At 45.5% G+C, this 12760-nt stretch overlaps 1 protein-coding gene across 1 annotated transcript; it reads right to left on the reverse strand.

Moving 5' to 3' along the window:
* Nucleotides 1-216: 216 nt before the first annotated feature.
* LOC122886874 (armadillo repeat-containing protein 1-like) lies at nucleotides 217-12069 on the reverse strand. The gene is made up of 7 exons (XM_044219655.1): nucleotides 9933-12069; nucleotides 8227-8420; nucleotides 7933-8024; nucleotides 6900-7089; nucleotides 5548-5664; nucleotides 4885-4959; nucleotides 217-3719 (listed from the first exon to the last, which is right to left on the reverse strand). The coding sequence occupies exons 2-7, from the start codon at nucleotides 8386-8388 to the stop codon at nucleotides 3528-3530; spliced, it is 828 nt and encodes a 275-aa protein (XP_044075590.1). The 5' UTR covers nucleotides 8389-8420; nucleotides 9933-12069; the 3' UTR covers nucleotides 217-3527.
* Between the last annotated feature and the right edge of the window lie 691 nt (nucleotides 12070-12760).

The following is a 12760-nucleotide window of genomic DNA, read 5'->3' on the forward strand; positions in this document are numbered from 1 at the left end:
TATGTGTTAGTTTGTGTTAGTGTTGTCTGCTGTGCTTCTTCTTCTATTGAAATTCAGTCTCATTGCTGCACTTTTATTTATGGTTACACAACTTTAGTCACTGAATCCGACTGCGGTTTGTTAATAAAAAAAACAAACTGAATCAGTATTGATGATCTAAAACGTGTGAAGGTGTAAAAACCAGCTCTCGGAGTCTCAGCGAGCGCTGAGACGATAAACATTCATGACAGTTTTTATTCTCATCATTACAGAACAGACTGTTTGTACAGCAGCACACTGATGAGGATGGTGAGGATGAAGATGGCCAGCGTTGGCAGGTTTCAGGGAATAACTCAAAAAAATCAGGATTTCAATAGAAATCACATAAATAAAAAATAAAAATCATAATTGTTCAATAAAAACATCTGAATTATCCCACTTGAATATAACCTGAGAAGAAGAAAGAAACTCAGTTCATGCAGGTACAAGAGTTCGTCATGACTGATTGAATAATACGACCTTTATTAATGTAACAGCTCAAAATGATACTTGGAACAAAAGCTCTTCATATATCGGCCCGAACACAAGACGACAGGGTTTGATTTTGGAAATGACATTAAAAAAAAAAATATTTGAGGACTTGGATTTACGTATTAACAGCAGCAGCAGATGTTTTCAGTTTGAAGAGCAACAGCTGTTTCACATGTTCACAACACATTCAACCCAGAGCACAACTGATCTCTCAGATCTCTACGGTTGAATTCTGAACGAGACAGTATGAAATACCTGTTTCTCTTTAAACCGGCTCCTGTGTTACAGAGCGAGGCTGTTGCATTATGGGTTGTTTGTAGCTTAATACTGCTAGGCTAGCTAGTTGTGAAAACAGGACAAGCCCAAACAGAGAGTCGGAGGAAGGTTTGTGTAAGCACGAACATGAAACTACAGAAACCAGCGGGTTGTAGTTTATTTACTGGCTCTTTACTTTGTTTGGTTTGTTTTTTTTACAAATTTTATTTACGAGATGTTAAAGATACCCGGCAGAGTTTCTGAACGCTTGAGGCACTATGGAGCAACGTCTTTAATAACGGGTCCACATTTAGCTTGGATCTCTTGAACGAGGACGGTTTCATGCTTTTCCACTGACTGACAGTTGGTGGCAGCGACGCACCAGCAAAAGGCAGGAAGAAGAAGAAGAAGAAGACCGCGAGAAGGAAACGATGCAGGTTTTAAAATATTAAGAAAAAAATCTTTATAAATGTTCTTTTATGAAGCAAACACATTGAACATGTTTGACCTGTAAGTCGGGGGGCATCTTCACTGTTGTCTTATATTCGGGCCAATACTGTATTTAGACTCAAGCGTCATGCTAACACTTGACAACAGGCTACTCAGAATGTGACTGGACAGTGTGTGGTGTAGGCGGAGCTATGAGCACACCTGGCAGGTACATGAACACAGCTTCATGTCAGGACAGTACAAATCTGTACAAGGTCATTAAACCTCAGAGGAGGAGACGCTCGTCTGAAGAAACGCTGCTGGAATATAAATAACCATCAGTCACTTCCTTTCTTTCTGTCCGAAGTTTTCACACAAAACACGTCTTTAAGGAATGAAGGTTTTACAAAAGGAAATGAATTCACTGTGAATGGTTTAATAATAAAGTGTCTACTGAATCCTGTAATGAAGTCTTCCACTTTTAGACTGTCAGAGGTTTTTCACTCACTTTGGGATCTTGTTGTCAAACTGAATTATAATGTTTCCCCAAACAGCTAATTTCTTTCTAATGCAGATTTCTATTTCACATCAACCTCAGATTAAACTGTGCAAAATGGTCACAAAACTGATTCCCCGTCGACCCTCTGGCTGCTAGACGTCACCAGAAAGAAGGAAAATAAAAAGAGTCGGGTAACGTCGCTCCGTGAGATGTGAAGCAGGAGTTGAGTCTGATCCTCAGGGATTCAAATAAAAGTTCACTTTAAAAGGCATTCGTACGGGGACGCTGGCGTAAACACGACGACCTCTGAGGAAATCAGTCACAAGTCAGAAACACAAAGTAAAGCACTGTTCTGTCACTGATCCGAGGAGGAGTCTGTCCTCACGAGCGAAGAGGGATCAAACCTGTGACCTTTCAGTAACGAGTGCGTCTCTCTGACCTCTCTTCGTGGTCCTTTAACTCACCAACACATCATCACTACGTCAATGCAGAAGAGCAGTAACATCACAGGGAGGCTGCAACTAACAACTATTATTTGTTTTTTTTTACTTTATTTGTCAAAAATGATGCCAAATACCCGAAACCAGAAACTCCACGTCACCAGGATCGGAACGTGCTCGGTGGGAAAACATGAAGGCGCTGCACACTCACACAGGTGTTTCCACTGATGACGACTAGACGTCTGCACCGGATACCAGGAACCAATGAGAAGGTTTAATTTGTCCCACCTGACACGACTAACCTGACAAACAGCCTGCGCGCTCCTAAAGGCCGGGACAGCAGGATTTAAAAAATTAACTAATTTCATGGCGATTAATTCCAATGGAACTGGATGAGTTTGCTAACTAGCCGTTAGCGAGCTTTACTTTCCCTCTTCAGTAACTTTTTATTAAAGGAAGTGTCAGAGGGATGTAAACGAAAGCTCTGGGAGCTATCGTGAATGACGAGTTAGCCGTTAGCTCGCCAGCTACAGCAGTTTCCCAACTAGCCCTGCGAGTTGTCTCTACGTCACCAAGCTTCCATATTTCCACACATATTTCACGTCACGTCATCAAAATCAGTGAAATCAGCTGCGTGGGGATGCTCACGCACACCAACGACTCGACACGGACACGTGGACGTGTGGATCGTATTAAGGCAGACTTGGATAAGTCTGAACCTGAGGCAGCTGTGTCCACAGGGAATTTGGGAAATAGTTTCCTTTAAAAACTATTCATTCAACAACGAGGACTTTAAGGTTTTCTTTTCGTTTCCGTTATGACGCCACGATACGAGTGTAATAAAGCATCATATTATCTGGACACCTCACTCTAAAGAGCGTCTGGCATTTGTCATTATTTTTGACATTTTTAAGAGTGAACGATAAGCCCATTACCAAAATAATAATCAATAACAGAAACAGCAGTTAGTTGCAGTGAAGAAGCGGGACTGAAGGCACAGCTGACTGAACTGTAAAACACTGCAGGAACAACAGTCACTCAGTCTGTCGCTCAAATAAATAATAAAAAGGTCAAATAAGAGCGGGACGTCCTGTTCAGTCCTCTTTATTCTAACTCGTTGGTGTTTGTTCATGTCGCTGCAGGACTTCCTGTCCGTTAAGACAACTTGGTTTGGAACAGATGGACCCGTTTACTGAGAGACAAACTAAAACCACAACCCTGTTAGTTTTTTGGTCGGCTCCTCTCGCCTGTAACAGCGCCGTGTTTTCATCGCATGCTGCACGTTCAGTTTTTGTCTCTCCGGCTGAGACAGACCGGTGAGATTTGGCAGCTGGTAGATTTTGGTTCTGAGAGGAGGCGGCGGGTTTAACGGAGGGGGCGGCGGCCCCGCAGGGTCACCAGTAGAAGGAGCGGGACAGGAAGTTGGTGGCAGCACCCAGCCAGCCGGTCCCGTCCTGGCCAGATCCCACCCGGGTCACCGCCTTGTCGGGCTCCTGAGACGGACTCTCGTCCTCTGGCAGGTAGTCTGGCAGGTCCACATTCTGCTCCACCTCCACCGAACCGTCCTCCGCCAACGGGATCAAAACCTGGAGACAACAACTTATGTTGAACTTGCAGGAAGTGTGTGATACTGTGAATGATGGGATTTTCAACTTACAACTGTTGCTTATGGAGTCCCACAGGGTCGTGGGTTGGGTCCTCTTTAGTTCTCATTGTATAATAATGATTTGAAGCTACTGCTCTACTGACGTCTCTTTTACATCTTTACGAGCGTCTCAAAGACAAAACGGTTGTCAAACTGTCTCCTCAGAGCGTCAGTCTGTGTCTCATAACACTGTTACTGCTCCACCTTCACCAGCAGACAGACAGCATACAGCTAAAGCTGGGGAATCTGAATAAAGACCGTAACGTCTCCTTGGTCCTGGAACGATCTGCAGGCCAAGATCCAACTTAAGACCCTTATCTCAAATGTTTAAATGACTTTAAACTTAGAATAATGGCTGTGGTCATGACTAAATATTGCTGTCTTGTTAATGCACTATTTTATGTATTTTCTATTGTTGCTGTTGTGATCTGACGTTGTTCCTGTTATGTGTTGGATGCTGCTCTCACTTAGGCTAGATGAAACCAAAAGATACATGTTTAGCAGAGAAGAGTGATCACTTCTTCTTGCTGCAGCTCCGGTTCAGGGTCACTGTGACTCTGCTGCCCCCCGCCCCCCCGGTGTGAAGGACTACTTGAGCTCTTTTAAAATACGACCCCAAATGCTCACAACAAACACATCATCCACATATACATGTTGAATCAAACCACTTCAGGAAATGGGAGTTGAGAGGAGGGTCACTAAGTCCCCTTATTGACCATGTATAATCAGTATATAATCATGTAATAACTGGTTAATAACGTTTATTAATGCATTAGTTAACAACTCGTCCTGCGGCCAGATGTGGAGGCTGCTGTATAAACAGAGCATGAATGACAATATAGTAAAACACAGCTGTAATACAAAATATGTCTTCATACGTTATAACAAATACTCATTAATAAACACTTAAACATGTCCTTGTATCCGCTAACAGCTGCGTTATAAACCATTCGTTAAGTGTTCATATCCTGATTATAAATTAACGTGTTAGCACTTTATTTATACGCCACAAAGTATTTAACGAAGCTGCTTCACAAGTCCTCTGACCTGTCCACAAGTCACGTCAGCGGAGAGCAGTGAAATGAAATCAAGAGACTGAAACTGACCTCATCTCCATTTTCTCCTTTCACCACCTGCTGAGCCTTCATCACCTGAGTGGACGCGATCGCAGACGCCAGAGCCTGAAAACGGAAAACACGTTATTTACAGCATCGACGCAGAAATACAGACACGTGGCTTTAAGTGACCATATCAGTTACTGTGATCATAGTTTGGTTACAAATTAAAACTTTTCCAGGATATTGTGGTCTATTTTGTCTTCAAGTAATTAAGAATTCAAGGTTTTCCAGGATTCCTGGGAACAGTGTTCAGAGCTTTACTGCACGTTTCCTGACGGCTAAAGTTACTACATTGAATTTCTTTACTAAATCATGAGATGAGCTCATTAAATATGATGCATGATTATAATTTTAACAACAGAGCACGAAGCACTCAGGCCTCCTGCAGCAGCTACAACATTCAAATGCTGCTGAAATGATTATTTAAAGAGCTGATTCATCTTTGGAGCTTGAAACCTTCTTTCTGTTTCAACACTTTTACTTTGAGCGGATGAAAAAACGTGTTGCGGCCATTCTGTCCTCATTTACTAACTAACTGTTAGATCATACAGAAATAACGATTTGAGCAGAAGTAACACAAATAAAGTGATGAAAACTGAAATTCCTGTTTTTAAGCGTGCAGATGAAGCAGAGTCTGCTGTGAAGCGTCACCTCGGCCTTCAGGTCTGACCGGATTCGGACGATGCATCTCTTCACGGTCATCTGGAAGGTGAAGCTGATCACTCCTCTGATCTTCAGCAGCGCCTCCTCACACAGACTCCTCCGACTCTGCCCGGGAGGAGGAGGAAGCATATTACACTCACGCGTTTCATCTCTGGATCAGACATTCTGCAGTTAAATAAAGTTTTATTTCAATATTCTGTATAATGCAGATCAATTTCCTCTGAAATATTGGACTGTACAACTCATCACCATCAGCTCTAATAAACTGGTGGAGACGGTGATGAAGCTGACGTGGAGATAAAGCAGACAGGATGAACATCACGGGGGGGGGGGGCTTCACTGAGCTCCTCTGTGATTTAACGCATCGCTCAGGACGCCATGTTAACCCTGGTGACAGGACCTGGTCTGTAACAGACGTTCAGCAGGACAGAGACTAAAGAGAAAGACTGAAGGCGCCGCAGAGCTGAGGCGGCGGTACTGCAGCAGGTGGCGCTGAGTCAGAAACCTCCTCCTCCTCAGAGTCATAACTCCGTCAGACCTGAACTCACAGACATGAAACACAGTGAATCGTTCAGTGCAACTCTCACTTCCTGCAGAACCTGCCTGAGAATCCTGCTGTTTCTAAGTTTCCTTCAGTCTCACAGTGATCCAGAGACAGCTGTCTGTCCGTCCACGGGTCCACTGCAGACAGGAGCTGCTGACTGCTGGTTCGGCTGCTCTGACGGGACAGTCTGACTGCATGTGAACACATACAGGCTGAAACTCTGTCTGCAGGTGACGACACAGCAGACCAGCTGATGAGCTGTTACTGGGTCTCGCTCTCCTCATGGCTTTAATTGTTTCTGTCGTCTGATTGGCTCCCAAACAGGCCGATATGTTGGTGTTAGCATGTTAGCATCTATCAGATTAGCAACATGCTTGACTAATTTCACACTGAGCTGATAAAAAAGCCTCAGATGCACTTTAAAACAAAAGGACGGGATCCAACCTGCAGGACGGGATCCAACCTGCAGGACGGGATCCAACCTGCAGGACGGGATCCAACCGGCAGGACGGGATCCAACCTGCAGGACGGGATCCAACCTGCAGGGGGAGCAGCCAGTTTACAGACGCAGGAGCTCACTGTGGCTTGGATTAATATATACAGACTCAAATCACCAACCAGAGCAGGTCATGCTGAAATCAGAAACAGTCTGAATGGGCCTTTGTGCTATCAGTGCAGATCTTTGATCTACAGAGCGCCTCACACACTTCTGCTGTCTTCTCAGCCTGTAACTTTCAGACAGAGAGACTCACTGATGATGATTGAATGAAGTCATCATTCAGGACTTCCTGCTCACCGAGTCGTCCAGTCCGTCGATGTGGAGGATGACGGTCTTGGCTCTCTTGTTGCTGGAGCCCAGGAAGAACTGGGCTTTGCGGCGGCTGCTGACGGCCTCCTCAGCCGGCTCAGACTCTGCGCAGCCGGACGCCTGCAGGAGCTCGTAGATCTCGGACGCCAGCAGCTTCGTCTCTCCGGGAGTGGTCGACCTGGACGACAGAACGGGACAGCGTGAACCCACTGTGTGCAGCACCTGGCCTCCACAAAGATCACCGAAGTAAACGTTTGTGTTTGATTTAGAGATGAACTTAACATCCAGTTAGTGCAGCAGTAAAACAAACTGTGCTACCTGCAACGCAGAGGTCAAAGGTCAATGAAAGGAAGGAGTAATACAGATAAACCTGTTAGTGTTGAAACGTTGCCTGTTTCAGTGCACTAACTATGGAACTGAAAGCGTATGATGGGATGTGCACACGCTACTCTTCTGTACCAAAGGTCAGACACTTCACTGCACTGTGTGCACTGTTTTATCTCCGGCTAAAGGAAACAACGAGTCAACTTCCTGCTTTTGTTCAAAGACATCGAATGAAACAAGACACAACAACACAGATAAACTGCGACTCTGGAACAAATCTGCCAAAACGTTTTTTAAGGATTTGTTTGTTTGTACTTTGTTCTTTCTGTTTTCCAAAACGGCCCCTGAGCCCAGATGTTGCTCCTGTATCTTAAAGCCTTTTGGTCTTTAACATGACGTCCGAGGACACATTGTTCTGAGCGATCAATCAGAATCACCAGTCTCTCTCTGGCAATGAGAAGAGTTCCTGTTTAATATCTCAGGACTGCTGGTCGGACAGAACGAGGCTCCAGACGTCAGCTTGGACTCTGGGAAACCATGATGGACATTTTATGGACCAAACCATTAATGGTTATATGAAAAAAAAAAAAAAAAAAAAAAAGACCTGTCTGACAAGATTATAGAGAAGAAATGAAACTTGGTAAAAAGCAGATTTATAGCATGAAATGAAAACGCCTACTGAACATCAGAGACTCACTTCTGCACGACGTTCTGGAGGCTCAGCATCATCCCCAGCTCCCCCTTCAGCTTCTCCCGGTTGGCTCGGCATTCTGCCAGGTAACGGATCGCCTGGGACCAACAACCAATCACAGTTAGACTGACGACAGCAGGATGAAACAGAGACCCGGGTGATGGTACCAAAACCTGGACTACTTTCCTGAAATCTAACTCAGCATCCTGACACTTTCCAGACCAAACTCCTCAGTGTGAACTAACACATTTAAGTTCAAGCGTAACAAACATCTGCTCGTCTGTCAGTGACGCAGCTCACCAGGAGGGCGGAGTAGACGACCTGAGGGTTGGGGTGGTCCAGGAACAGGATGAGTCCCGGCAGGCAGCCCTGGTCCTGGACGATGGCCCTGCGGTTCATGGGGTCGGCGGCCAGGTCCCTCAGCTGGTTGACCACGGCCAGGGCGTCCGGCTCCACGCTCATGGCTGCCGTTCACTCACCCATACAAGGACCAACTGAGGACGGCAGCAACAAACATTCACTAAACATAAAAGCAACTCTGAGGCGTTCAGGGTCTGTCCCGGTTGTTCGGAAATGATTCTCCAATCTGGTTAATCTGCTACACTTAACTTGACGGTATTATTGCACTATTATTTGGTAAAACTCAGACATAAGATGACAATCGATGTCAGCAAATATCTTGACATTTGGTGTCGACTGCTCTCAGCAGCACAGTCACTCACAATGAACACCGGGGGGCGCTGGAGGGAGAGGGGCGATACACACAAACACATCTTTTAAATGCACATTAATCAAAAGGGAATTATATTAAAGATTCACACTGGATCATCATTTTCTGTCTATATTAAAATGTGACACCACCAAGTAACATGGCAGAAATAAAAGCTAAAGCTTTGGCACAAAGAACTTTATATTTCTCTTAACGGTTCACGACCAAAAGTATGTGGACAGCCCAGTCCAACAAACTTCCCTGTACAGCACCTTGAATCTACCTGGGTACGAAACCGCCTCCCTGCGGCTCAGCAAAGCGTGGTCGTGCTACGAAGGAAGACGTCCTTCACAGCCAGCGAGGACTGCATGTTCATGTGGACCTGTCCTTCGCAGACCCCCACCCTGGTGTATAAAACTCTAACGGCCTCCTAACCCTTCACTCATTATCCGCTGTTCTGAACCCACGCTGGGTCCATTAAAACCAAGACTTGTTTCTATTACTAAACTGATTATTATATTATATTATAGTATATATATAGACACACACACGTGGTCACATGTGCTGGTAGAGCCATACAGATGCTGCAGAAATACTAATATATATATATATGTGTGTGTGTGTGTGTGTGTGTGTTTCCTTCTCTACTGCAGGCTGAAGTGAGTGTGTTGACATGACTTCAGTTTCTCTTCTGGCTCTCAGAGAGCTGCACACAGGATCCAGATCGATCGCAGGACACAAGCCAAACATCTGCCAATTTACTGTAGTTTGATGTTTTAAGTGACAGGACCATGCAGGACTTACGCACGTGCAGAGGGCTAGGGGCTGGAAACCTCGCACACAGCAGCTTAATGTTTGTCCCCCTCGCTGAGCTTGTTTCTGTGTTTGTGAACACACACAGCTGATTTATCTCCACAGTCATTACACTCACACACACACACACAAGCTGGCAGTGTGAACCTTTAAACAATATTACTATTATGGTTTGGTGGATGAGACGTAAGCCGAATTTATAAAACACTACTCCCATTTTTAAAGACACTCCGTCACGTCTCTAGGGCGTGTGTGCGTGTGCCGGGGACCAGGGAAGCATTCAATCGGCAGATGTTAGCATTGTATTCGGTGTGTCCATGCACCGACAGCGGACACGGCGACGTGCTAACGGAAGCGGGTGTTGTCACCCTGCCAGCCCGGTTCTCAGGCGGTGTATTTCTGGTCAGAACAGCTGTGTGAGCCGCCGGCTCAGCGGGCTCGCTGAGCTAAGTACAATGCTAATGCTAATGCTAACGGCGCTCACCTCTGACGGTCACCGGCACAGAGCAGCCGGCTAACGGCTAACGTTAGCAGTTAGCTGTCCGGTTAGCTTCTCCTCCGCCAGCCTCACGCCGCACCCGGAGCGGACATGACCGGTGACACTTAACGTCTTTGACACAGCAGCTGGAGGCGGAACACGGTGATCCTCAGATGAAGCTTCACTTGAATTAAAAACACGTTTGTGATGCTGTTTACACTGACAGTAAATCAATTGTGGCGATTCTTCCTGCTGAAAAACAACCAGGGGGCGACGTATCACCATTAAGGCCTGTGATTGGATGGCTAGCGGCCACCTGATTCTGTTGACCAATGAGCTGCGTTGTTTTAAGAGCTAAAGGGCCCACGCCCTGTAGGGGCCGGCAAACTGATGTAGGATCAGTTTTACTGTGAAGAAAACAAACTATTAATAATCGATCAGTGATAAACTACTGCAAAGCCGCAGTATCAATAATTTGCAAATCAGAAAAATTAACTCTTCTCAAACTCGCTGCTTCATTAATTTCCCGCCCAAAACACAAGAGAAAGTCTAACATAATATAAAATTTATTACGAAAAAATGACCACAAAGTTCTTCCTGAATGATTGGATCCATACATGCATTTCCTGTTGATTTATACATTTACTGTGCATTAAATGAAAAACATCACAAGTTATAAAAGGACAGTTATTTATCTATTTGTCTTTAATATCCGAATGACTTGTTTTTCATGGCATTAAAAAGTGAAGAGCTGTATTACATGTCAGTACTCAGCAGGGGGCAGCAGAGGCCTGCAAATACTGAAAGCATTAAGTAACTCTGCCCAACAGTGTTGCTGACAGCTAGTCCAGACAGTCGGATTCAGCCAACGTCTGCAGCCATGCTGACATCCCTTCTAGTGTCAGCTGTGAAGAAGTCACTCCTGTCAAGGATGACGAGGACAGTTTAGCAGGAAACACTACAGATCTGCTGGAAGCACTGATGATTTCCTCTGGCGTCGACGATTCAGGAGAACCAGCAGAAGTCCTCACGTTCATCAGTACAAGACCAGCAGAGTCTCTGAAGTCAGACACCAGCTTCTCTCGTAAACTGATAAAATGGTGGTGTGGATCTGCAGATCTCCTCTGCTGCAGTGACTGACTCTGCACTACTGTGGCGTGAGGCCCACACTAACAGGAAACCCACAGTCTTTGTACAAAAACCTGACAGCTTCTCACTGAAGATTTCCTCACGGTGCTGCTGGAGGCCAGGGCAATGCCATCTAGAGTAACTATATCTTTAGATAACGTGTCTCGGAGGTGTTTGGGGCCAAGTACAATAACGTCAGTTTTGTCAGAGTTTAACATCAGAAAGTTGCAGGTCATCCAGGTCTTTATGTCCTTAAGGCATGCTTGAAGTTTAGTTAACTGGTTAGTTTCATCTGGCTTGATCGATAGATACAATTGGGTATCATCTGCATAGCAATGAAAGTTTATGGAGTGTTCCCTAATAATATTGTCTAGAGGAGGCATATATAAAAGTTGAATAGAATCGGCCCAAGCACAGAACCTTGTGGAACTGTGGAAGATGTCGTAATGTACGATTTTCGAACCCACAGATGCAGAACACAAATGGAGAAGTTTAAAGACAAAGTCACTCTTTATTTGACTATATGTAGTTTCCATGGGAAGGGGTGTAGTTCTCCTGAGTGGTGCCTTCGGTGCCGTTCTCGGCGGTTCAGGGGAAGCAGCGATGGTTCAGGAGTTGAGAATGAAGCAGCGGTTACTACCCTGGCTTGGGTTGAGTGCAGTGTGGATCTGGACAGGCCAACAGGTCTGTAGTGCAGAGCAGCGGTGGAGTGTTGGCCTGGGCTGGCAGCAGATCCGCGGTGTGGAGTTGGTGGTGATGTGGATCCAGACAGACAGCGGAACCAATAGCGTGGAGCAGGTCGGGTCCCAAAAGGTCTGGCTCAGAGGTGTAGCTTATGGAGAAGGCGGTGTGGCTGGAGAGACGGGTAGACTTTTCCTCTCGGCTGTTCCCTTTCAGGGGTCGCCACAGCGAATCATGTGCCTCCATCTAACCCTGTCCTCTGCGTCCTCTTCACCACATCCATAAATCTCCTCTTTGGTCTTCCTCTAGACCTCCTGCCTGGCAGCTCCAACCTCAGCATCCTTCTACCAATATATTCACAGTCTGGAGAGACGAGTAGACAGGGTGGCAGAAATCCTGAAGGAGGCAGAAGCCGCAATCACCGGCACAGGATAATCATGAGGCAAAAGTAGAGCAGGATCAACAAACGAGGTAACAAACAATACTGGCAAAAGTACTTAGCTTTTGTACGTAAGGCGCCTTGGCATAGTAGTCATACAAGTGTACAGAAACAATCTGGCGCTGGTGGTGTGGGAGAGCCTGGTATTTAAGATGTGGAGACTGATGGTTGATTGAAGACAGGTGTGCCGGTGCAGCAGGCGGAAAACCACGGAGCCAGACCAGAAGACACACACACACACGTCTAGAGACGAGCCGAGGACATACAAGAAACACAAGGAGAGGAGAGACAAAAGAGCACACAGAAGAGGTTTAATTGCAGCTACTTTAAAGGACTGTGATACATAGCCTGTTAATAAAGACAGATTGATCATATCCACTAAAGAGGTGCTAACTAAGGGTAAAATGTCTTTAAGCAGCCTAGTTGGAATGGGGTCTAAGAGACAGGTTGATGGCTTAGATGAATTAATCATCGAAGTTAGCTGAAGAAGGTCGATAGGAGCAAAGCAGTCAAAATATATATCAGGTTTTACAGTTGTTTCTAAGGTTCCTGTGTTTGAAGATAAATCGGTACCGGTTGAAGGCAG

This window comes from Siniperca chuatsi, linkage group LG13, assembly GCF_020085105.1.
Source record: "Siniperca chuatsi isolate FFG_IHB_CAS linkage group LG13, ASM2008510v1, whole genome shotgun sequence".
Lineage (NCBI taxonomy): Eukaryota > Metazoa > Chordata > Actinopteri > Centrarchiformes > Sinipercidae > Siniperca > Siniperca chuatsi.